Consider the following 27,611-nt stretch of genomic DNA (forward strand, 5'->3'; position numbering starts at 1 on the left):
TTGGTAATGTGAAATTAATAATCTTTAAAATTATAATACAAGGATTGAAGAAAAAGTGAGGAACCAGCAGTGGTGTTGTTTGCAGCATTCATATTGTACATCAGGTGCAGCATGTAGATATTGGCTAGTAACCAGTCTGAATGATGTTCACCAAGCTGAACAGTGTTCATAGATCAATGTTGAGATTGCATGTGGGCACTTTGATGCTGATTTTGCATATGTTTACATGAAGCTATAGAGCAGAAGTAATACTGTGTTGGACAGTTTCTTGATGAATGAAAGCCTTTCGGTCTAATTGTGACTGTGTATGATGAGTCTCGTAATTGTTGGGTCACCACTGAAGAATATAGAATGCAATATCCTGCATCTCTATAGGAAGCTTGGGAGATAGTGGACAAGTCATTTTCTAGGTCTGGAGGTTGAACTAGATCAGAAAGCAGTTTTTTGATCTACCTTTTACACTGAGCAACATGGCATACTGGACTTGCAAGAGTATACTTAGCTGTTACTACAGAGAAGGTGACACATTGTTACATTGCATTAGAGGAGACATAGGGGTTAATCCTACAAACCTGGATTGAAGTGTCAAAGCAGCAAGTGCCCCTATCAAGGGGTCTTCTTGACAAAAAAAACTTTGGCAAGAACAAAGAAGCATGTTGGTAATCCTTTGAAGGTACCATTCTTTGTCATGCTGTGTCAAGCAATCCTGTGGTTAGTGCACATTATTACTGTGTATTCTTTTTGCACCATTGTTGATTTAAATTGTGTAAGAAACAAAAATATTTGTTAGTCAATTTGTCAATTATTATGCAACTTCTGAACTCCAGTGCTTATGAGTGATGGAATCATAAGCACAGGAGCATCTACTATACTCCTGACAAAAGTCCCTGCAACTTCACCTGTTCCTCAAATTGGAAGAACTCCATATACACTGGAAAAGGTTGTTCAAGTGGGCATTAATTATTATTAGAGGAATGTAATCAATAATTGTGTAATAGTAAATTGCATTTTCTGTTGTTACCTGGTTGCCACTACTCTTTCTTCAATCCATTCCTGTGGTAATACATGGTTATCCAAGAAACTGCATTACAGTAATACCATTTCTTCATGTTCAGAAATATTTTAATGAATTTGTGTTTATATATGTATTTCAGCACAATTAAATTTAATTTTTTCACTAAAGGGTACTGTCGAAATGTATCTTGGCTTCCTGGCAGTGTACCTTGTACTTGTACCTTTGCAACTATATGCTGCTTTTCACCAACATCACCACATCACAAGATTATTTACTAGTTCTGCAGTTCTTCAACTGATATTTGTCTTCTGTAATTTTGTCCACATGGTTAAATTTGCTGTGGATGGTGAAGGAGTGGAAGTGTTAGGAATTGTTGGTGAGGTTATGCATTTACTTTCTCAGGTAAGTACATGGTTCATAATAAAAGTTATAATGTGATTTTAATATTAGGTAGCGAATTAACATATTTGGTTTAGCTAAAATTTCTGAATTTCACTCTGCATTGTTCTACAACTTGAATGACTTCCTTTATGTATTGTAAAACCTCATAAATCTAGAATTCTCAAAAATTCGGTATGATTTGAAAACTTTACTTTAAAAAAAAAAAAAAAAAGTTCATCATTGTGTGTTCTGGCAAACTCTACCTCTTCCGTAATACAGCATGATTGATATATTTTGAAGCAACGATGATAATCATGGTGAGATCCAATCTTCCTTATAATTTGAGGGTACTTGCAGGCCCGCTGCTAGATAGTGCACTGGACTGAACCTGTTGGTAACTCTCTAGGAGGTGTGTCTGGATCAGCAAGTGTATAATTTCGCTGTCTCTACTTTGCCAGATAGTGATTGGAGAGATTCCGAGTAGTGTGTATGCAGAGGGCATTGTTGAGGCCACGTTATGCCAAGGAGTTGAGTTTATTCTTGCCATATCCAAAAATTTCATTACTTCATATAACACGCTTCCTCCTCCTTTTCTTTACTATTGAATACATTATGAATAGTCATGCTAATAGAACAAACTTGTCTGCAAAAAGATCTAAATCTCTTAAACAGTTTTTCATTTCACAAATGTGTAGTCTCAGTTCCAATGTCAATAATGTCCATTTCCACTTACATCTGCCAAGCTTCAACTTACTTTTTTGTGGCATATTCCCATTTATCGGTTTATTCAACCACTGCTCATTTCAGTTGTCCTAATTATTTGCTGTGCATTGTCCACTCTGACATTCCCCCGTCAAAGACGTAGTAATTTGGAATCTCCTCTTTTCAATGTTTTTTGGCTTAAAATCTCTCTACCCCATTCAGTCATTTCATCTGTTGTCTATCAATCTACCAATTCCACTAATCACTTGAAAATCTTTGACTTCCATTCTTTGAAACTTGACTTTTTCCAGTCCAACTTTAATAACAGAGAGGTCATTTTCCTTTATGATTTCGATGTTCACAAATTCAGCTGGTTTCAGTTTTATAGTCATACTGACCCAGCTGATTGAGATGCTGAGACTTTGCAATTACTTAATGACCTTGCACAGATTGCTCCTTTGCCTACCAGAATATCAGATATTCCTAATCACACAGCTGACACTCTTGATCTTTTTCTCACGAATGACCCTTCCAAGTATATGGTCAACGTGAGTGGTCTAGGCACTTTGTGTCACAACTTGGTGATGGTCTCTTCTCCAGCCATAGCCTTTTTCTCATGGCTATTGTCAGCCTCATGTTATTTGGTATTTCAAGAATGTGAAATTGGATGATCTGAAAGATTTATATTCTTTTCCTTTGTTAGATTACTGTTTTTAATCTTCTGATGTCAATGAAATTATTCTTATAGGGATGAACTCCTTTATTCTACACTCCACCTTAAAATCTCTTTGTCTTAATCTTGGTTTTTCCATTAAATATGCTGGGACTGTTCAAGATGGGAATGTTGCATATTGCAATTGGCTTGCATCCAGATCTTCAGGTTCATTTTCTGCTTCATTAAACCTCGCAACAATTGTAAACCAGTTATTATAATCAGTCCAAACTAGATTTTGAACAGATTCATGATTCTAGATTTTTGAGAAGAAAACTTGCTTCTTGTCCAAATAGTAGTTGAGCATTGTGGTCGCTTTCCAAAGCTATTGGCTGCAAATTTTGCCCATCTGTACTCCTACCTCTGTTAAAACCTGATGGTTCTATTGCCACCTCAGCTAAAGAAGCTGACTTAGTAGCATCCTGCTTTTCTTCTAACTTTTGTATTGATGATCTTGGTAAATCTCCTACCAATCCTAGTACAGTCTACTTAATGCCACCTGTGGTCTTCTGTCGAAAGGATGTCAGAAGAATTTAACAATCTTGGTCCTGATAGTATTTCTCCACTTTTCTGAAAATCTATGATCCTTGTATCCTTAACTTAAGAACTTTAAAAAAAAAGTATTTCTTTATATAATTTTTGTCCAACTATGCACAGTTAAAAGAGGGAACCATATGGTACCTTCTTTTATTTAACTTTTATTTAACACAGGTCCAGTTCACCTAAGTGAACTTCAATTTAAGTGAACAATTGTTAAAAAAGTAAATAGTACTAGTATATTCTCTTCATAGACAATTTTTTCATATCTGAAATACATAAATGATCTTTACAAAGTTGCTTGGAATCTAAAGTTATTAACATGGCAAGTCAGATCACAATTTTAAGACTTTGACTATAAAAGATTTGGTGGCCACTTCTTTAATTCTAAAAACTAAACAGTATTTTTCTCATTTTAAAAACTTTTTAACAATAACATTTATTAACATGCAGTGTTCCTTTACATGCATTGTTTTTTTAAGAGTCCCAACCACTTTATATAAGAGTACATTAGGAAATTATAAAATTACCAACTGGGAGTTTATACTGCTTGAATAGGCACTTGGCTTTAATTTAACAAGTCCTACCTTATTCTCGACTAGTGATCAGTAAGCCTTTCCTTCAGGCATGCACTGTGCACGAGTGCACAGTGCATGCCTGATGACACAGTGAATTATTGTCTTGGAAGATCCTGTTTCTGTCTGGGAAAACAATGCAACATGACAGGGTGCACTTGGTTTCCTAAGAGCTTCTGGTAGACCTCACCAGTGAAACGTTGGTCCATACGTACCAGGGGTTATAGTTCCATAATTATGAGAACACTCTTGGATTATGGGGAGGTCCGTGTGGACTGGAGATGTGCGAATTTGTCCCTAATTCACAAAGGGGTATCAAACTACCCAGGGTGTCCATATCTGGTGAGTGTGGGCTTGGCACATCCAAGGTCCTGAGCTGGATATCATCATTCTTCTCTTTCTTGGCGATTCCCTTCTACTTTGACTTACACTCTCTCTCTCTCACGATAACTCATTTTTTTTCGGTTGGCGTATCATAAGCATCAGGCTTCCTTGCACCATATGGCTAATAATAATAATAAAAGGTGACACAAGTAAATGTAAATGCAGACCTCTTAGGTTAACATCTGTTTCAGGAAAAATAATGAAGTTACTGGTTAAAGAAGTAATGCAGGATCATTTAGACAAGGCTGCAGTTATACTTCAGACACAGCATGGGTTTTTTAAGGGGAAATCTTGTCTGACCAATTTGATTGGATACTTTGATATGATCACAAAGAAAATGGAGGCAAAAAATAATTTTATCATATACTTGAATTTTAGGAAGGCTTTTTGTGTTGTTGCACATAACAGACTGCTGTACAAACTGGAGTAATGTGATATTACTGCTATGGATAAAGGGATGATTGAGTGGGAGAAGACAGAGTTGTAATCAGTGGACACTGCTCTTCATGGATTAATGTTATTAGTGGAGGCCCCAGGGTTCAGCATTGGGCCCATTGTTGTTTTCTATATTTATCAGTGATACTGATGAAGCAATATCAGGTTTAATATCCAGGTTTGCAGATGATACAAAGGTTGGCAGGGTGGTTAATGACAGTGTGCTATTGCAAAAGGATCTAGAAAAGTTAGGCAGATGGGCTGAGAAATGGCAACCTAAGTTGAACATTCACAAATGCAAAGTGCTTCATATGGATAGCAGTTACCCCAGAGTAATATACTAACTGTATGGTACTGTACTCAGAGTTGTGGAAAATGAAAAAGATCTGGGAGTAATTGTGTAGTCAGATATGAAGTTTTCTGGACAGTGCACACAGGCTTCCAGGACAGTTCATGGTGTTTTGTCAATGATATACAGAGATTCTGCTAGTATAGCAGGGATAAGGAGGTGATTACACCATTGCATAAGGCAGTGGTGTCCAATCTTTTCCCGTACGGGGACTGTATTCAAAGTTAGATTTGTTTCGTGGGCCGCACAGAGTGATTAGAGAAAAAAATCGTGTGTCACATTTTCCATATCTTGTTACACGTAAAAGGATTTCTATTTTCATGTTACACTTTTTTATTTTCAGGCTATATGTAAAAAATGTAGATTCCCAGCACTTTTATGTGCAACAAATCTATGTCAGTGATTTATTTTTTAGATTTTATTAAAATGATAAAAATATGACTTACTTTTGTTTTTTTTTAAAATACTTTACTTTTGCTTTTAAATGCTCACTTTAGAAAATTTACAACCTGAAAAAGATCATTGCTTTTCAATATTAAGGTGAATAAATAAATATGATGATAAACCTAAAATTGAAATATTTGAAAATTTTATTAATTTAGACTAGTGGGATTTTCCCCCACACGCTTTTCTACATAAAATGTACAGGTATATGGAGTAGGTCAAATCTTTTCTACGTAAAAAGCACCTGTCAAAACACACTGGTCGATATCTAATCAGAAAATGACCTATGTAATTATTTACCTGTGTATTTGTAACCATCATTCCTAGGAAATCTGCTATGACAGTCAATGGTGTATCTCAGCTGAGAATGTGAGAATGACGGTATCCAACCTGTAACCAGTGAACAGTTCCTAATGTTCTCCTTAGTCTCTTGTTCCCAGACCTCCAAGGAAAGTAAACCTTTGTTACTGTAGTACTTCCAGTAGGTGCCTCTGTAGCCAGGTGGGCAGGAGCAGCAGTGCGTGGCACACGCTTCTTGATTAGACCAGGGTTCGAGCCCGTGACCATCAAATACGGAGAATGCGGAAAGGTCAGGGAATGACCACCGCATATCCCCGGAGCAGTATGGCCTTAGTTGCTAATGCTCCTAAAAACCAAATAAGAAACAAACAGTACTTCCAGTGAACCACATACAGCCAGATTTATGTTATGCTTTTTCCAGCAATTGTCTCTTTTTAATCTGTAATGTAATTTAGTTCAAAATATCTGAGAGAACAAAAGAATGGTTCACCCCACAAATGAAAGCAAGTTTCCCTAAGAAGCAAAAACTGTATAGAAAATGACAAAGAACAGGTCATCCTGCCAATCACATTCATTATAAGTAGGAGAGAGCACATTTCATCAAATCAAAAAGACAGGCACACTGCAATGTTGTTTATAAGAAATTAAGACAAGCAAAAAGAATTGTTAACAATAGAAATAGCACAGAGAATATGATCGAATGCGTTTTCAAGGAATGGGCTAATAACACTTTTGGTAACCCCCCCTCCCCCCCGGACTGAATCAAATTGAGACTACTGATAATAGGAACAAAATTTTGTACCTCCTGAAAGATTTAAACAAGCGAAAGTATTCAACACAAGAGGAACCAACAAGACCACCTTTGAGTGAAATTCAAATCACCAAAGAGAACGTAATGAAGGCAATCAACGATCTGCCCAATAAGGCCACTGTTGGACCAGATAAATTTCCAATGTTTATCCTTAAAATAAGTAACCCATTTATAATAGATCTCTTACTACACATCTATCAGGAAATCATCAAATCAGGAGCGCTCCCGCAAGCTTGGAAAAATTGCATTGTAACCCCAATACCAAAGATTAAACACCCAAAATTGGCTAAGAATTACAGACCAATTTCTGTTAGTTGTACCCTACAGAAGGTATTTGAAAAAGCACTGCTTTCTACCATCAACCCTCACTGCTTCAGCCATAGACCACCACATTTGCACTCAGTCATTTCAGGGAGATCAACAATAAAAAACTTACTGGAAACCCTTTTATGTCATGCAGAAAGCACTAAATTAAAAAAAAAAAAAAAAAAAAAAAGATAATTCCGGCATTTGTTGGGATTTTAATGATTTTTTTTTTTTTTTTTTTTTTTATGAAAACTCCAAACCTGCTTGGATTGGAAGTGGAGAAGATGAAAGAAGATATTTGTTGACGTTGCACTTGAACTTCTGTAGACTGTAATTTTCAGGAAATACGTATGAAAGAAGGTTGTTCTAGAAAACTGCAGTTGAATGAATAAACAAGGAAGATGAAAAATTTCTTCTGTGAGTTTGAAGTTGGACAGTAAATGGATGTTGGCTGGTAGAGGCACGTGTTTGGACTGTTTTGAAAGAGAGAGCACGAATCATAAAAGCCAATTCAGAAGAACAGTGTCCATGGAAGTATCTGTAGAAAAGGCGTGCAGCAGAAACAGTACGTCTATGAGACAGCGAGTGGAGAGACTGTGTTGGAGATGAGTCATTAATTAACCTAACTGCCGTCTTCTGAATGGAATCAAGAAGCCTGAGAGAGGTATTGGGGGCACCGCCCCAGATGTGGGAACAATATTCAATGGTAGGGCGAATTTGCAATTTGTACAGAGTTGAACAACTGTTTGGAAGAAAAGTAACACTGAGAGTGAAAGAGAAAACCAATTTTTTTAGGTGAAGGGGAAGCAATATTTGTAATGTGCTTGTGCTAAGACAGATTAGAAGTCAGGGTAATCGACAAAAACAGATATATTATCTTGCCTGGAAATCAGTGTGTCACCAAAGATAAGCATAGGAGCAGAAGAATCCTTTTTTGCGAGATATAAGACAACACTGAATTTTAGAAGGATTGAAATCAACTAAGTTGTCTTTGTCCTGCTGAAGAATTACCTGGAGATCGGCATTTAAGAAATTGGTAGTGGATATTCGAGAAGTTGAAGCTAATTTCCAGTCAATGGAAGAAGGTCATTAATATACAAGAGTAAAAGAGTGGGGGAAAGAACTGAACCTTGGGGAACACAGGCATTAGTGGAGAAGTTAGAAGACAGAGAGCCATCTACCATCACCCTCAATGAGCGATCAGAGAGAAAACTGGATAGCCAATTACAAAAAACAGTTGGCAAACCATAAGATGGAAGTTTGTTTAGAAGACTTTTATGCCAAACATGATTGAAAGCCTTTGAGATGTCAAGAGCAACTACTTGTGTTTCACTGAACCTTTCCATTGAATTTGTCCATAAATGGGTAACATAAGCCAGAATATCATCAGTAGATGGACACTGATAGAATCCATACTGCCAATCGTTGATCAGATGGAAGGTTTCTAGGTAGTTTAAGAGTTGGCGGTTAATTGATTTCTCCATTACTTTAGAAAGAGTAGAAGTAATTGCAATGGGACAATAATTGGATGGGAAGGATTTGCCACCCTTTTTTAGGAACTGGCTGGATGTGAGCAGATTTCCAAGCAGAAGGAAAAACACCTTTGGAATAAGAAAGTGAAAAAAGGCAGCAAAGAACAGGAGTAAGTTCAGGAGCACAGGTTTTGAAAACAAGAAGAGAAATACCATCAGGACCTGGAGCTTTCTGAGCATCAAGGTTTGTCAAAATCCTTTTGACGGAAGACCACAAGAAACATTGCATGAAGTGTGTTGGGAATGTTGGGAGGTGTTTTACCAAGATCATTAATACATGAGTTGGAAGAAAAATGGGATGCTAGCAGGTCAGCTTTATCCTTGGCTGAAGTGACAATAGAACCATCTAGCTTTGACAGGTGGGAGCAGATATGGGCAAAAGTTGTGGCCAATAGCTTTTGGCAAGAGACCAGAATGCTCAGCTACCATTAAGGCAAGAAGCAAGTTTTCTACTCTTAGCCTGTTCAAAATCTTTTTGGACTGATTAATAACTGCTTTAAAATTGTTGTGAGCTTTAGTTTAGGCAGAAAATGAAACTGAAGAATTTAAAACAAGCCAATTACGATATGCAACATTCTCTCGAACAGCCTTAGCACATTCATTGGAAAACCAAGGTTTAGACTTTAATAGGCCTCTAGGGTTGGGAATATTCATATTCATAATAACTGCACAATCCTGCACCAACCATTATTAAATAAAATAAATAAATAGCATTGTGTTATAATAATGATATTATAATAACAATGATACAAAATAATAATGATACAAATAAATAGAATGATATGTATATAATTCCACTGGATAAAACTGATAAAACGGTAACTGTCTGTACAATAAAATATGAAATTTTAAACTGCAATGAATAAATTACAATAAACAATGTAGATAAAACACAGGATAATAAAAGCGCTAAAACACCGTAGCTTTTTATTGTACAGCACATCCTTAAGTATCAGCAGGCTCACTGTTCTCAGCACGTGTTTCTACAGAAGCTAAATAGGACTAGATAAAGTGTTTTATTGACATTGTGTATTGTAATTTATTCATTGCAGTTTAAAATTTCATATTTTATTGTACAGACAGTTACCTTTTTATCAATTTTATCCGGTGAATTATATCATTCTATTTATTTCATTTATTTGTATCATTATTATTTTAATATAACACAACACTATTTATTTATTTTATTTAATAATGATTGGTTTAGTATTGTGCGGTTATTATGAAAACCAAGGTTTAGATAAAGGACGAGATTTTAATGTGGAGTGTAGAATAAAGGATTCCATTCCTGCAAGAATAATTTCACTGACACAATCTGAGCAAACCTTGACATCAGAAGTTTTGAAACAGTAATCTGACCAAGGAAAAGAAGAAAAGAAATCTCGCAGGTCATCCCATTTTGCATTCTTGTAATACCAAACAACACGAGGTTGGGAATAGCCATGAGATAAAGGCTCCGTTGGAGAAGAGACAATCACCAAGTTGTGATCTGAGGTGCCTAAAGGACCACTCACTTCGACTATGTACTTAGAAGGGTTGTTTGTGAGAAAAAGATCAAGTGTGTTGGCTGTATGGTTAGGATTGTCCGGTATTCTGGTAGGTAAATGAACAATCTGTGCGAGGTCGTTAGTAATTGCGAAAGCCTCAGCATCTCGACCAGCTGGAGTTGGAAACATTAAAATCACCAAGGAAAATTACCTCACTGTTAGGAAAGTTGGACTGGAGAAAGTCAAGTTGCTAAGAGAGGAAGTCAAAGAGTTCCAAGTGATTAGTAGAGTTCGGAGAACGGTAGAGACAACAGATGAATTTGACAGTATGAGGTAGAGAGATTTTAAGCCAGAGAAGATCGAAAAGAAGTGATTCCAAATTACCAAGTCTCTGACAGGGAATATCGGAACGAACATATGCACAAGTACCACCTTTGAGGCAAAAGGAATCATACAATTATTTTGATATAAGAGGAAAATTGTTAAACATAATAAGCAGCCTGCTCAGACAAAGAAAACCTACTGTTAAGCACCAAAAGCTACAATCTTGCTTTACCATCTCACGAGGAGTGCCATGGGGGGGGGTTCTTTTGGCTATCCTCTTTGTGGTCACCCTGGAGCCGTTTCTTTCTCGGTACTGCAATTTTATAACATATGCTGACGATGTTAAATTCTTCATCACGTCCAAAGACCATGAATCAGCAGAAGGTATTTGCCAGATTGCAAATAGCACAATCTGAGTATTTGGGAGCTATCTGGATTGCATTGGGCTTCATATTAATGCACAGAAGTCTGCTCAAATGGCCATAACTTACAAGCAGAATAAAATTGACATCTCGATCTCTGTGAATGGGTCTAGTGTGGCAAAAGTGCACTCTCACCTTGACCTGGGCCTTAAATGGGATGACAGACTCACCTTTTCTCAACACTTTGCCCATATGAAGACAAAAATATATGCTGCTTTATGGGCTACTAGACATGAACTGGTAGGAATTAGGGATCCTCAACTAGCGACTAAGTACATTTTAAAGTGTGTCCTGCCAATTCCAATGTACGCCTCTCAAATCTGGTCCTCAGCTCCTGATTCACATTATAAGTCCATCCTTGGGATCGAGTACTAGTTCTTGCGATGGCTTAACAGAGTTGCTGGCCACCCTCAAGGGCCATTCTCTGCTCAAACCTTAACATCACATCCTGGATGCCGTGGACAATTAACAGGAACATACACACTCCCGCACAAATGCTCTCAGGCAGAGTGGACTGGGTCCAATCCTGAACAATCTTAGTAGCCTGCAAAGATTCTTCCCATCAAATGCAGCAAAAATATTTAACTCTCTGCACATAGTTGTCGAAAAACACTGTGAGGATGCAGCATACCGGAAAGAGATCTTCCAGAATTCTTATAGACACTAAATATGAATCAGCTGCAAAGTGACAACATACCAAAGAATTGCGAGTAAAAGTGAAACTTTCTGTTTTAAGAACAATAATGATTTGGTAAGCTATTGACTGAGGAAATATACTTTCACTAACAGTTGTGTAAATATATAATTTATATATGGAATTACTGAATTGTAAATATATGATTTGTATAATGTATGTACAGAATTATTAATGTGTAAATATACAGGTTGATTCTAAATTATTGTTGGGCTTTCCTTGGCCTATAATTTTCAAATCGTAAACAACAAAATAAAACTGCTTACGGAATATGAAAGCGTAACTCAGTTTTATTTGGCAACACTGTACTTGCTGCATTGATGTCTGGGAGATATTGAGCATTATTTCAAAATGGCAGCTGTTCAAGAGAAGGCAATGTGCATACTTTGGTTTTTCGAAACAAAGTCCGTTATCACAACGCAACATCGTTACAGAACTCAGTATGGAAAAGATCCACCTTCAGATAATGCTATCCGACATTGGTTAAAGCAATTTCAAGAGACTGGTAGTGTTCTGTACTGAAAAGGAGAAGGAAGACCGAATGCTTTGCAGGAAGATGTTGATTGAATCCACGAAGTGTTTTCTCAAAGCCCACAAAAATCAACTAGATGAGTTTCTTTGCAGTTAGGTATACCACAGATAACTGTTTGGAGGGTTGTTCATAACCACCTTCACCTCCATGCCTACAAACTGCAGATTGTGCAGGCTTTAAAGCCTGCATAATCGATAAACCCTGCCCATTTCCAATTTGCCCAAGACATTTTGTCAAACATTGAAGTTGTGACCTCCCTCGATGAAAATTACTTTCAGAGATGGAGATTTAGTGATGAAGCAACATTTTACGTATCAGGGAGAGTAAATCATCATAACTGCAGAGTGTGGATCAGAAAACCCTCACGCCATCAGAGAATTCGAAAGAGATAGTCCAAAGGTCAATGTCTAGTGTGCTTTGTCTTGTTCGGAAGTTTTAGGGTACTTTTTTCTTTGCGGAAAAAACAGTGACAGCGGTGACCTATCTGGACATGCTACAGCTGTATCTGTTACCCCAGTTGGAAAATCATCAGCCAAATGTGGTGTTCCAGCAAGATGGTGCACTGCCACATTGGGCTCTTATTGTCCAAGAATTTCTTGACATGCATTTTCCTGGCGGTTGGGTGTAGTGGACCAATTCTGTGGGCTCTGCGCTCACCCAATCTTATGCCGCTTGATTTCTTCCTGTGGCGATACGTGAAGGGCATTGTGTACAAGACCCCTGTGACCTCCTCGATGAACCGAAGCTCAGAATTGATGCTGCGATCGAAACAGTTACAGCACAAATGCTGGAGAACACTTGGAGGGAAATTGAATATCACTTGGACATCTTACGTGCCACGAAAGGCACGCATGTTGAAGTTTAGCATTCTGCAGTATTGATTCTATAGGCAATAAAACTTTTTGAAAAATATATACAGTGATAACCCAGTTTAATGTAATACAATAAAATATACAATAGCAGAAGCTTTCGAGATTGTAGCATCTCTTTTTTAACTGATAATTTGATTTGAATACAACGTATATAGTGCAATGAGCTGAGAGCGAGGCACGTTATTCATTCGAGCTGGTTACCTATTGTTGTTACACGGATGTGCACTGTTTTACTCCAGCGTTAAAATGGTTGTCTCTAGGATGGGGTGCAGACGTATGCCTTTGCAGCGGTTTATGGCCTTTGGATTGTTTAATATATTAAGTGACTCTAGCCATAGGCGGTGGCGAAAGTGTCGTGAGTGGTCTACTATTTCGAAGTCATGTTTGGGATCAAGATCGCCTTACGGAGCATGACAGAGCAATCCTGCTTGCCGAAGCTGACCAGTCCACAGGCACGGAGAATTTTTGGGCAGCCAACCACAATTTTGATCCCAAACGTGACTTCGAAATAGTAGACCACTCACGACACTTTCGCCACCGCCTATGGAATTAAAAAAGTATGGCTAGAGTCACTTAATATATTAAACAATCCAAAGGCCATAAACTGTTGCAAAGGCATACGTCTGCGCCCCATCCTAGAGACAACCATTTTACCGCTGGATAAATGCTGGAGTAAAACAGCGCACGTCCGTGCGACAACAATAGGTAACCAGCTTGAATAAATAACGTGCCTCACTCTCAGCTCATTGCACTATATATGTTGTATTCAAATCAAATTATCAGTTGAAAAAGAGATGCTACAGTCTCGAAAGCTTCTGCTATTGTATATTTTATTGTATTATATTAAACTGGGTTATCACTGTATATATTTTTCATAACCATGGACCCCAGTACACCAGGCCCATTCATTACAAAACTTTTTGAGTTACACTTTCATATTCCATAAGTTTTATTTTTTTGTTTCCAGTTTGAAAATTATAGGCCACGGAAACCCCGACAATAATTTAGAATCACCCTGTATATTAAATATAAAATGTATATATAATATTTCGGGATGAGACTGATGGTGGGTTACATATACTGAACAACTACTTGTTCAGTATATGTAACCCACTGCCCGTAGCATCTCGTATCCTGTCATGTAATTGGCACTTTCCTGGCGCTTTGCCGTTCCGGGGTGGTTTCCTTTTGTGGAATAAACAGATGATGATAATAATAAAGATGAAGTGTTATTTTATCATATGTCATCAGTGTCACCCCATTTATAAAATTTGGATAGGATCATGCAATTAAACAATGAATAGACACAATTTGGCCTCAAGCAGCTCTTGTCTTTAAACCCAATAACAACAACATTTATGAAATTGGGGAATGTAACACTTTTCTAAATTTTTTTCCCCCTCCAAAAATAAAATTTGTTAAAGTTTGTGTTGAAGCTCAGTGACAGTGACATGAACAGTCAGAATCACTGTTAAAGGATTGTAGTATATAACGACAAATGAAGTCAGTATTATGACAAACAAATTTCTCATTAAATAAACTTTATTGTTATGGCAAAAATTGAGATTTTTATTTTCCTTATGAAGCCCTTGAAAAATTTGTTTTTGGAAGTGGCTGATTTGGGTTTCCCAGGCCAGTATTAATGTATTAACCTAATAATTTTTTAGATAAGACTTATTCTTAATTTTATATCTTGTAATATTTAACTACTTGCATGTATAATTTTGCGTCTGCCTGTAAAAATAGTGGCAGTGCTTTGTGTGATCTATCAATTTGTCCAGCCTCTTCTCTAATATTGTAATCGCATCATCTAATTTCCTAATTCTTTTAAGGAAATGCAAGCTTTTTTTTTTTTTTCACAAATCATGAAGGTGGTTAAGCAATAATTTATTTCAGTCAAACAGTTTCAGGTGGAGAGAGAGAGTTTGGATGACTATTCCAGGTATTTTAATGTGTATGATATGCAGATTAACTAATGAATACTGGAGTACTATAACTGTCACATTATGGCTTGAATAGTCAGTATGCAAAATTCTCAAGAACAAGAAGCTAGTGATTTACTGATATATTTGATTTTATACTATTTTAAAAGTATAGTTTTCTTCATTACAAATCATATTACAGAAATTAATTTTTCCTGAATTTTATTCATTCTTTTTTTAGAGTTTGTTCATGCTCTTGCTGTTGCTCTTGGCAAAAGGCTGGGCTATTACACGCATTGAAATTACCTGGAAACCTGTATTATTTTGCATGTGGCTTTTATATACTTGTGTGGGTGTATTGCTATATGTTTGGAATATGGTAAGTAGTAATAGCATCATAGTTTCTCTTTACCTTTGATCTTATTAAAGTGCCTGACTGGTACATTTATAAATTAAAAATTCTAATTCAAATGTAGTTCCTACCTATATTTTATAATGTACCTTCTCTTTTAATCTGGTTTGATTTAATTTATTGGTAGGTAAAATATTGAAGTTAGCTTTGAAAGGATAATTTTGAGTTAAGAGTTAAAAGTAAAAAAAATAGAATTTTTTAATTTGTTGTGTGTACTGAAAATGACAAAATTTGAACCTGTGAACAAGTTTATGGAAGTGGCGCTAGGACAGGGGGAAAACAAAAAAATAGTTTTCAAGTTGTTTCATATGTTTTTGTGTTGGAAATTTTTCGCTTGAATTTGAAGAAAGAAACATTTGTGTCAACATCCTAAAAGATCAGAACATCAACAAAATTTGCACTGTCATTCAATCATATCAATGTATGACTATTTGAGAAACTGCTGAGGGGGACATCTCTTTCATTTAGTTCAGTTTAGACCTTTGACTGAGATTTAGGTGTGAGGCAAGTGCCAAAATTGTTCCACATACATTCTCACTCAAGATCAAAGATATCATTGAGTCTTTGTTTCATCTGAGTTTTTGAATTGAGCATTTTTAACAAAAATTATGTTATTATGCACTTTGGGTTTATGGATATGATACAGAGACCAAGATTCAAAATTCTAAATGGAAAACAATGTTACAATCAAGGCTAAAACAGGCATGGCAGTCAAAATCACATGTGAAGGTTATGCTGATTGTATTTTTGACAGTGAGGGGATGGTGTTATCAGAATTAATTTTGGAAGACATCACTGTTAATGCAGCCTGCTACCAAGAAATTTTAAAATGGTCAAGATTCAATCTGCCACAAATGCCCCAAAAATTGAAAAATAGTTGGCTTCTTCACCACAAAGATGTACCGTGTCACATGTCACTTGCCTTCTAGCAACTTTTGACCAACAAATACATTGTCATGTTGGATCCATCTTATTTGCTGATTTTGCAGCACATGACTTTTGGCTATTCCTAACCTTCCGTCTTCAACTGGTTAGAGAAGGAAATTTGCAACTAATGGCATATAGGAAAGCAATATGACTTTGGAGGAATCAGAATTTCCTTGCAATCTTGCATTATTTGAGTCTCTCTCTGATTGAATTACAAATATGAAGGAAAAAAATACAGTAAAAGATTCAAAATATATATACACACGATAAAACAAAATCTTCAGTGAAAGTTTTATATTCAGTCCTTGTAATCAACTCCACTGTTGCAAGTAAAAATCTGTGTAACCCAGCTGAAAACAAAAGATTTTGAAAATCATATTGTGTTACCATCTCCAAAAGGTAAGTCACTGCGAAATTTTAGCAAATCTTTTCTTGAAGGGTATTGTTATAAGACTCAATCATGTTGATATTGTAAAGAAATATGCCTCTGTTTTCTTCATTCGTGAAAATACTACATAATTCAGGCATTTAATGAGAAATATTACCCATAGCAATCATACTTCTCTCTACAGAACTGACAATGAGATCTTTTATGGTACTGGATCTCAAGCTGCTTCAAGAGCAGATCTAGCAGATAGAGATTTTAGGATCATTTGACGTGTCCATTTTTGGGTACAGATCTCTGGCTAGCTACTTTACATAAAGTATATCCTAATTTTTGAGAAATTTAATTTGTGTCCTGTGCAAAAGAGCATCAATGAAAATGAATTTGTGATGTGTGGGAACTTTTGAAATGCTTCATGTTGGACTGAAAGATCTCATCCCTGTGACCCTGAGCAGTTAAGGTGCCTCCCTCATAAATATGGAGATTGATGCAGACATTCATTATGATGCCTTCCCAGCCCATCAGACTACTGCCATGATAGTGGGTTCTTTACATGATGCTAGAAGGATGGGAGCAGTGGTGTATTCGGGCCGGAATGCACCAGAACAACATTCCGGTACTTTTTTCTAAATGTCATAATAGAAAATCATTAAATTTATACACCAAAGGGGAGGGAGGAATAATATCTATTTTACCCATTGCTACTAAAAATATATATTAATAGTGATCTTTAAAATTAATAGATTTCTTTAAAAATTTATTTTAAAACAAAAATATAAATTTCTCAATGAAACTTGAACATTTCTTACTAAAGTACTGTTAGATAAAGAGATTCAACAACGGCAAGTTTTTTGTTTATTAACCTACAGGTCCCACCATTAGAATTATGGAATCCAAATTTTTATGTCCGAACTTGGTTGTGGTTTCATTGTTCTGCTGTTCAACAAACAAAAAGGGCAGTCACAAGAATACGTAATCGATCCTGTATGGGAATTGCTATGATTCTTTTGAACAGTATTTTTTCTATTATTTTGGAGTTTTTGTTTTTTTCTTTTCTGATTTTTTTTATTTTTTTGTCTTTGTTTTTTAACTTTTGAAATTTTTATTTAATAGTTATAAATAAATACTGAACAAATATTCCAATCTTTGACTTATTTATTTTTGCAAATGAAAAACGCATATTTAACTGTTTGTAGTTAATCAACGAGCATTCCGGTACTATTTTTTTTTTAGCAATACCCCTCTGAATGGGAGCATGTACCACATTTTATTTTGATGAAAATACATCAAGAATTAGTTCAAAGATAATCTCAATTCATCTATGAAGCACATTAGCTTAACTACAGATGTACTGTTCTCTATACAGTCAGATGGGTTCTTTGTTTGTGTTTTCCTGACCTCTTACAGGAGAAGTCAGGGAAGCATAAACTATGGGCTGTCTCTGATAGATTTTTACCAAAGCCATCCACATACATTTTGCCTTGAATTCATTCCTATGGCCACAGAGAGAGACAGTGTTTTTTGTCTGGTGGCACCGGGGATTTTCCCCAACTCCATGTTTTTACTCTACTCTGTGTAGAATACAATACTCTGTATAAGGCCAGGGTGGGTTTTGTTGAGGTATTAGTGTGGGTTGTGTTGTTCTTCTGGCCTGAGGGCCTATGGAGAGCCACCAACACCCCCAGTTTCTATCACTGGCCCTGGGGTGGTGGACCAGAACACAGAGGAAAATAGCTGTGGCGTGGCAAATCCTGGGGTAGCCTAGGCATCCAAGGAGTGCCCAGAGGGTGGGGGGGAATTATTGGAAAAGAAATAAGGGGAGGATAGATAGAAGTGAGTTTGAAAGGAAAGGAGATAATGGGGAAATAGGAAGAATGTGGAATAGAAGGGGTAGAGAATGGGGGGGGCAGTAGTTGAGGCACATGCCTGATTTGAAAGGGAGACTCCCATCCTGGCCCAGATGGTGGGTTGTTGTTGTTATTTGGTTTTTAGGAGCATTAACAACTAAGGCCATATTGCTCCGGGATATGCGGTGGTCATTCCCTAGCCTTTCCGCATCTTCCGTATTTGGTGGAGACGGGCTCGAACCCCGGTCTAATCAAGAAGCGTGTGCTACGCACTGCTGCTCCTTCCCACCTGACTACGGAGGCACCCCAGATGGTGGGAGTTGCAAGTGGGTGGTGGGGTGAGCCACCAGGGGAAAGAGAGAGAGAATGTCCTGGGTCTCACTATTAGTGCCAGTTAACAGTCATTCTGGGATTGTAAATATGACCAATTTTAAGCTTGTCTTTGTAACACCTTTCTACTGATATTGCAATAACCTTGCATTTACCATTCCTGACATATGTAAGGCTCTGTCTACATCAGCTTGAAGCACCCTGCCATTCCTTTTGACATCTGCATTGCATTCTGCACAAGGAAAAAGCTGATTGGATGAGTTCTACCATATCAACTTTGAGATGAGTAGTGCTATCATAGTGCACATTTTATAGCCTGTGTACTGTGCATGTTGCAGCTAAAAATTTTGATATATATTACATTTATTGTATTAAATAACATCAAAGCATTAAATTTCATGTAAAACTACAGAACAGAATTTTATCTAAAAAAAAAAAAAAAAAAGATGCAATTTAACTTTTCAACACCAGAGTATTATTGACCTGAAGGATGCGTTGCATTCATATAAACATAAATTAAATCACAATGTGTATTAAAAGGTATTTCAATTTGCAGTTCACTCCACTCCCAAAAATAAATCTGTTTGTGCTGCATTTGAATTGTATACAACTTCCATACTAAAGCTCTAAATCATAAACCATAAAATAAACAAATTTGAAACATTTAAGCAGTTATATTTCTAAACTGCTTAATGTTACTAGTTTAGTTCATTTCATAAGATACTGGTAAAATTTTATACATGCTGCTGGAAGGCACTTTTATGCAGATATTAATCAAGTAGAACAAGAGGTCAAAAAAAGAGGTCAGTCATATTAATTAATGATTCCTCACAGACTCACTCCACTTCAACTCATGCAGATGTTAAGTATCTACTGCATCCCTTTTCTACAGATGTTCAGTTTCTACTGCATCCCTTTTCTGCAGATGTTCAGTTTCTACTGCATGCCTTTCTATAAATGTTCAGTTTCAGCTATAGGCCTTTTCTGCAAATGTTTTCATTGGTATTGTTTTACTGAATTAGCATCTGTAATTCTACTTCTATCTTCTAAAATAGTCTAAACATTTGTGCCAGTTGGTCAACATCCATTTACAGTTTCAAATTCACTGAACTAACTTTTTATCTTCCTCTTTTATCTCTTCTACTTCAGTTTGGAACAACCTTACTTCATATGTATTTCCTGAAAATTACAGTCTACAGAAATTGAAGTCCAGTGTCAACAAGTATCATTTGTCTTCTCAACCCACACACTTTACTAGAGTATTGTAGGTTTCCACCAAACTTTTGTGTGTAAGGTCATTATTATTAACAAACAAAAAAAAAACCACCTTGGACTTTCTGGACAATTATGGGCTTCATGAACCAGCTGAAACCGCCTCATGCTGTTGAACCCCCTCTACTAAACTTTATGGTTGAGATGATGCCCTCCAATAGGAAGCATTCTCTGCAAAATCTCCACACACTCATACATGTCTATTGGAATGAAACATTATATGGTAAGATTCATTGGTTTATGTTCAGTGAACCTCCACTGGCTATGCAGCTCCCTTCAGATTATTGATGTACTAACAGATGTTCCTGTGGTCTCTTGGACCTGCTCCAAATATATTCTGCGTGTCCACTTTTTGATGACATTGTCCCCAAACTACTTCCACTTATGATCCCCACTTGATAAGGAGCATCGTTGTGATGGCACAGGCAGACCCTCCCCCAGATATTTTCCTGAGATGTGCAGTGCAGATAGCCTTGTGGAGTTTTGTCAATGATATATAGGAACTTTACCGAGAGAGAGGGGAATTATCCTATTGTTTAAAGTAATGATTAAGCTACATCTTGAATGTTGCATACTACAGGTTTGGACACCTCATTTTAGGACATTTTAGATCTGTTGATGGAAAGGATGCAGAGAAGAGCAATGAGAGTAATGGCATCTGTGGAGTAAACTGCCTTGTGAAATTTTGAAAATTTTTAAAATGAAAACTTTATATATAAATGCTTTTAAATATTAATTTGTTCTGCTGTTCTTATTTTGAATTGTCTTCCCAGTATTAGATTGAAGTTATTGTCAAAAATCAAATCAGAATTTTATAAAAAAAATTGCCAATTATAGGATTATTCTTAAAAATTGGGTAGGAAAAAAAAAACTCATTGCACTCCTTTTTTGATATAATTACCATCTTATACCTCTATTTGTGTAATATTTGATTCAATTTTTTGTGAACTTTTGGATCTGAATTCCACAGAATTTTGGATTTCTTAAGCCAAATCAGGCATCAGTGGCTGACAGGTGTGATCCCCCCCCTAATCCAATTTTAAAATATATTATAGCCATATCTAAAGTTACTTAGATGTGCAGATAAGAGATGGCAACACCTACTAAAATTTTAAGATAGTTTGAGGCATTATTTTAAATAACCTTGAAAATAGATATGTATATGTATGTCCATTACTCCTCAGGATGCCCATATAAAAATGTGTATATACTCCAGAAAAGGTTAAGGCTTCATGAGGGGTTGAGTAAACCAAATGCTATTGTTATCTTTACATTTTCTGATATGACACACAAGATGACATAAATTTAAATTGGAAAAGAATGGTTGCAAAATGTGTTTTAAAATTTTCTTTTGGTCAGAGATTGAATGTTCATAATTGGTGACTGTGATATAATAATTGGTATCTACTTCAACAACACTGATAGGAATAAGCTTCCTTTTAGCATTGTTTGAAGTAGGCAGTTTAATAAATTTGAAGGATTAGATAAATTATTGGGAAGGGTGAGCAAGTGAAATAGGGCAAATTTGTGTTTTTTTTTTTTTTTTTGGTTTTTTTTTTCTTCTTCTTCTTCTTTCTTTCTTTCTTTCTTTCTGCTGATGCTGTTTAAGCTTGCTTCCTTGCATTGTTTTGCTAATATTAATATTAATAGCATTGGCACATTTGAAGAGATAAAAATAAATCACTTTGTGAATACATTGAAGTTGAAAGAAATTGCAGAAGTGAGAAAAATCAAAGAAGTATCTGGTGATTCTCTTTTTCCAGTGTACAAGTGATCATAAACTTCAGCACTACACTTAGAGAAAGGAAAGATATAAGGTCTACTTAAAAAAATTGCATTTAATAGTTGTGCACCAAATAAAGAGAACATGTACATATCTGAGATACGTACATGTTCTCAGATATGTAGTAAATGCTGATCTCTTCTGATCAGAAGAGATCAGATCTGCTGATCTCTTCAGAGAAAGTTTTTTTAACCATCTCTCAACCCATTATGTGGGCTGAGTTGAGTAGCTGTAGCTCTACACTTTGGCAACCAATGAATGAACACATCCCTGACAAAGCTGAACTCCTGCATTTGTGAAAAAAAATTAAAGTGCATCATCTATAAGAATAAGTACCTGTCTTACAGCAACCTCTGGTTTCGGTGGGGGGATAAATTATAAAATATAATTGCTGCTTCAAAAATTATCACATATAAGGTCCACCTGTAATTTATATAAAAATGTAAAATTACTAGCTGAATTATTTAAAGAAAAATTATACCGTCTTCTTCCATCCACTTCAGTAACTTTATCTGCTTTTACCTAGCTTTTAGTGTTAATACCCAGTCATTCATTTCACTTTGTGGTTTAATATATTTTCAATTTTTATTATTTTTGCTGCTTGAAAAGGCTGTATTTTTGTCATATTTACCCTGTACTTACAATACCACATATAATTCTCTGCTCCCCACTGTCAAGTGTTATATTTTCTCTGTTTATCTCCAGTCCATGGGAATTTTATCCCCATAGACTGGAGATGTGAAAATGTGTCCCCAATTCACAAAGGGAGATCAGAGGATGACATGAGTAATTACAGACCAGTCAGTTTAACTTCCGTTCCAGGGAAAATAATGGAGTCACTGGTTAAAGATGCATTGCAGGATCGTCTAGACAAGACTGCAGTAATAATTCAGACACAGCATGGGTTTGTTAAGGGAAAGTCTTGTCTGACAAATTTGATTGGATACTATGATATGGTTACAAAGGAACTGGATGCAAAAAATAATTCTGATATCATATACTTGGATTTCAGAAAGCTTTTTACACTGTTGCACGTGGAAGACTACTGTACAAATTGAAGCAGTATGGTATTAAAGGCAATTGCTACAAAGGATAAAAGGGTGGTTGAGTGGGAGAAGACAGAGTGGTAATCAGTGGATGCTGCTCTTCATGGACTAATGTTATTGTGGAGTGCCCCAGGGTTAGCTATTGGGCCCACTCTAGTTTTCTATATTTATCAATGATATTGATGAAGGTATATCAGACTTAATGTCCAAGTTTGCAGATGATACAAAGGTTGGCAGGGTTGTTAATGACAGTAATGGCAGCGTGCTACTGCAGCAGGATCTAGAAAATTTGGGCAAATGAAGTTTAACATTGACAAATGCAAAGTACTGCGTATGGGTAGAAATAACCCCAGAGAAATGTACCAACTGTGTGGTACTACACTTAGGGTGGTAGAAAATGAAAAAGATCTGAGAGTAATTGTGCAGTCAGATATGAAGTTTTCTGAGCAATGCAGACATGCTGCCAGAGAAGGTCATGGGGTATTGCCAATGATATACAGGAATTTTGCTAGCAGGGAAAATGAGGTGATTGTCCCTCTGTATAAGGCAATGGTCAGGCCACGCCTTGAGTACTGCGTACAAGACTGGAGGCCTCATTTTAGGAAGGATGTAGATTTGCTTGAGCGTGTACAGAGAAGGGCAACAAGATTGGTGAGAGGAAACAAAGGGGTCCAAGAAAACCAAGAAAAGCTCAAATTCTGCAAATTGCAGTAGCTGGAGAGTAGGCACCTGCGAGGTGATCTGATCGAGGTGTTTAAGGCCTTTAATGGGTTGAGCATGCTGAATTCTGATGCGATTCTTCTGCTTGCTCAGATTGCGAACTGAGGGAGCATAAATTCAAATTGAGGAAAGATAGTTGTAGAATAGATGTGCGGAGATTTGCCTTTAGCCAGTGGGTGGTTAATTGCTGGAACAAACTTCCATCTGTCGTTGTGGAAGTTGATAGCTTAAATAAATTCAAGGAGGAACTGGACAAAATTTTTAGAGGGAATAGATGTGTGAAATTGTTTTTTTTTTTTTTTTTTTTGGGTGATGCTACATAAGCTCATACACTTGCTTTCTTTCATCACATACCTCTATTACTATTACTACAATCACTAACAGTCATTTCTGTATTTTAGACTTGACGGTGATAACCCACACAGATTTAAAATTGACATAAGATGTTGCGTTATTGGAATGTTTTTTGTAACCTTTTTCACTTATCATTTATTTTCAATAAACTTGATAGTATTTGCACAGAAAGTATACCCTGAATGGAGTGGTTTTTAATCTATAATTAGAATTAAGTTTAGAAATATATAAGATATAAGATATAGGAGTTGATGGAGTCTGGGTTCGAGGTTAGCCTGTGCTGACGAAGCTCCTTGAAGAGCTCTTGGAACAGAGAAGTTTTTCCTGATTTATTTTCTGATTTATTAGCTTAAATTGTCAAATTAATTTATTTTCTAGAGTAGCTTTATATTCCTAGTTACGATACTTAGTTTAAAGTTTAACTTAGACAGAGATTTTGTAGGTATTACTTAGTATCGGTAACGGTATCAAATCCACGTGTTGCAAATTGAACGAGAGGTCTTTTTTTTTTAACCAAATTTAGTCGATTTATTAACCAATTGTTATATCAAATTATCTTCTATAAGTAGATTATAGACCTAGTCAGGATCCTTAGTTTATTCTAAATTGAGATAGCGAGATTTGGAAGCAAATCAATACTTACGAGTCCGTAGAAGTACCGTTCGAGAATTCCTGCCATTTTTACACGATAGCATAAGCTTAGTGTAGTATAGTGCATATTATAATATTGTCAATTAATCAGTAAATCTATTAATCTTGATAAACTTTATTGTCAATTAAATTGTATTTTTAACTCTATATATATATATAACGACTTAATCGTAACAAATAATTAATACATAACTATAGTGGTACACGTGATACGGAAGTTGTATAAAGGGAACTCGTAGAAAACACTAGATACCAAAAAAAAAAAAAATATATATATATATAACATAACTGTTTTGGGATATAACTTAAGGATTTAATTTTTGTTTTGAAATTTTATTGAATTAAATCGGAATCATGACTCTGACCAGAGCAGCAAAGCAAAAGGCTCAAGCTAATGGGAGTGCTGTGGTTCAGGGGAGAACTGAGGGGGGCAGTTGCCCTCTGAATCACAGTCTTTTAAAATGCACTGTTTGCTTGATGTTTGCGTAGCAGTCGGGTACGGGACATGATACTGCCAAGGGGGATGTCTTTGTGTGTGCACGATGTAAGGAGTGTAAGGAAATCAGGCGACAACTCAGCGTTGTTATGGGCCTTTATGAGAGCTTGAAGGACAGGGTGGATGCCCTCGAAGGAAATAAATTGAGGGGCCCATCAAGCTCTCAGCTGCCCACATCAACGCCAGAGCTTGCACTTGGTCATCAGGCAACACAGAGGCAGCCCCCTAGGCAGAATGCGCTGGTCCCAAAGGAACTAGTAGTTGTTGGTGACTCTATTGTCAGGGAAACGGGGAACATGCTTTGTAAAAAGGATAGGTGGAATAGGACCAGGGTATGTCTGCCAGGGGCAAAGGTTGATGACGTTGTAGAGCGGATATCATCTTTTAAGGGCACAAAAGGTGATATAGTTGTACACGTTGGCACTAATGATATTAAGAGTAGGAGACCGGCGGAATTACTTAGCAAGTACAGGTCACTGTTGAAAAAAAGCCATGAATTAGGGTTGAATTTGAAAGTGTCTGCAATTCTGCCCAGACACGATAGGAGGGAGTATATGATGAGAGCCTTGTCGATCAATTCGGCCCTGGAGGGATTGTGCAAGGTTCAAGGGGTAGAATTTTTTTCAGCCTGGACTGTACTTGTTAACAGGAGAGATTGCTTCTACAGGGATGGGATACACTTAAATAGAAAGGGTGCAAGAATTTTTGCTGATGCTGTCGAGGCAGTGTTAGGTGGGTCGGAAAACTGCTAGTTGGGGGGGATACAAGGACTAATAGATTAACAGTAGCCACTGGCAGAGGTGGAAGTGATTCTTGCACTGCTTCTATTGAAATGAGCAGAAGCCTGAAAAACAAGATGCAGGATATTTCAGAGACTGCTGGGAGTCATTGCAGTACAAGTAAACACATGGGTTGTGTTAGGGTAGCTAAGAATAGAAACAGGTGCATGTATACCTGCGTGTACACCAATGCTAGGAGTTTGGTAAATAAATTTGATGAATTTGAGGTATTGCTCAAAACATCAAAGGCAGATATTGTTGGGATATCAGAGACGTGGTGTCACACAGATATAAGTAATGCGGAACTGGAATTTGGGGAATACAACGTCTACAGAAAGGATAGACAGGATAGGAAGGGGGGAGGGGTTATGCTATTAATTAAGAAACACATAAAGTCCAAGGAAGTGAAGCCAGTTGACATCGATGGACAGGGCAGTGTCGAGTCAGTTTGGTGTGACATAAGCATAGGGAAATCAAAATTGAGAGTAGGAGTGTGCTATAGGCCTAATGACTCTGATGAGTATAATAAGACATTGTACAAGGAAATAGAGTGGGCCAGTAAATCAGAGACTCTTATAATGGGGGATTTTAATTTCTCAGATATTGACTGGAATTTGTGGGTTGGTCACTCGCACACTAGCAAGGCTTTTGTGGATTTATTGGATGATTGTTTTCTACATCAGCATGTTCGTGAGGCAACAAGAGGGAGCAATACTCTTGATCTGATTATCAGTAGTGATTCTTCATGCATTAAGAATCTGCAGGTAAATGAACCACTAGGTGGCAGTGATCACAGTGTGTTGAAGTGGGATTTACTCAAGGAGGTAACTACCATCAGAGGTAAAGGGAAGGGTTTTTGTTTTCGTAAAGGCGACTATGATGGTCTGAGACAGTATTTAAATTCTATACAGTGGGACCAACTGATGATGTTACCAACAGCAAACTTAAAATGGGAGGCATTCAAGGAACTAATCTCGGAGGCTACCAGGCTTTACATACCAACTAAGAAATATTGTTCAAGGTTTAGGCCTAAATGGTTGTCAGATGAACTAATGAGACATGTGGCAGAGAAGAAAAATGCATGGGATACATACAAATTAATGGGTGACATGGAAGCCTATGATAGATATAAGTTGGTCTGTAACCAAGTCACAAAGGAGATTAGGCAGGCAAAGGCAGACTACGAAAAATCCTTGGCAAAGGATGCAAAGAAAAACAGAAAAGAGTTCTTTACATATTTAAACTCAAGAAGGAAAGGGATGAATCGGATTGGTCCACTGGATATTGATGGTTCAACAGTTGAGGATCCTGCTCAGGTGGTTAACAATTTAAACGAGTATTTTGCATCTACATTCACGCATGAGGAGTTATTCAGGAAGGAGAATGATGTAGGTAAAGTGAACATTGGCAGTGAGCTGGATGATTTTGTAATAACTGAGAGGAAAGTGGAGGAGAGATTGTTGAGGATAAACATAAAAAAGGCGCCTGGGGTGGATGGGATCTATCCAGTTATATTAAAGGAGGCAGCAAAGGAAGTAAGCAAGCCCCTAGCCATAATTATGAGAGCTTCTTTGGACTCAGGGGAGGTACCCATAGACTGGAGATGTGCAAATGTAACCCCAATTCACAAAGGAGGATCAAAGGCTGACACAAGTAATTATAGACCTGTTAGTTTAACTTCTGTTCCAGGTAAATTAATGGAGGCACTGGTTAAAGAAGCACTGCAGGATCATCTAGACAAGAATTCAGTTATAGCTCAGACGCAGCATGGTTTTGTTAAGGGCAGGTCTTGCCTGACCAATTTGATTGGATACTATGATGTAGTCACAAAAGAACTGGATGCAGGGAATAACTTTGATATTATATATTTGGA

At 36.8% G+C, this 27,611-nt stretch overlaps 1 protein-coding gene across 1 annotated transcript in view; it reads left to right on the top strand.

Moving 5' to 3' along the window:
* LOC150077076 (transmembrane protein 145) overlaps positions 1-27,611 on the top strand; it is a 78,793-nt gene that overhangs the window by 47,474 nt on the left and 3,708 nt on the right. The window contains exons 3-4 of the mRNA XM_090385782.1: positions 1,184-1,417; positions 14,978-15,115. Of these exons, the coding sequence (XP_090241908.1) occupies positions 1,184-1,417; positions 14,978-15,115 (372 nt within the window). The remainder of the gene's footprint in view (positions 1-1,183; positions 1,418-14,977; positions 15,116-27,611) is intronic.

Source organism: Mastigoproctus giganteus, chromosome 12 (assembly GCF_048544385.1).
Source record: "Mastigoproctus giganteus isolate SK-2022 chromosome 12, ASM4854438v1, whole genome shotgun sequence".
NCBI lineage: Eukaryota > Metazoa > Arthropoda > Arachnida > Uropygi > Thelyphonidae > Mastigoproctus > Mastigoproctus giganteus.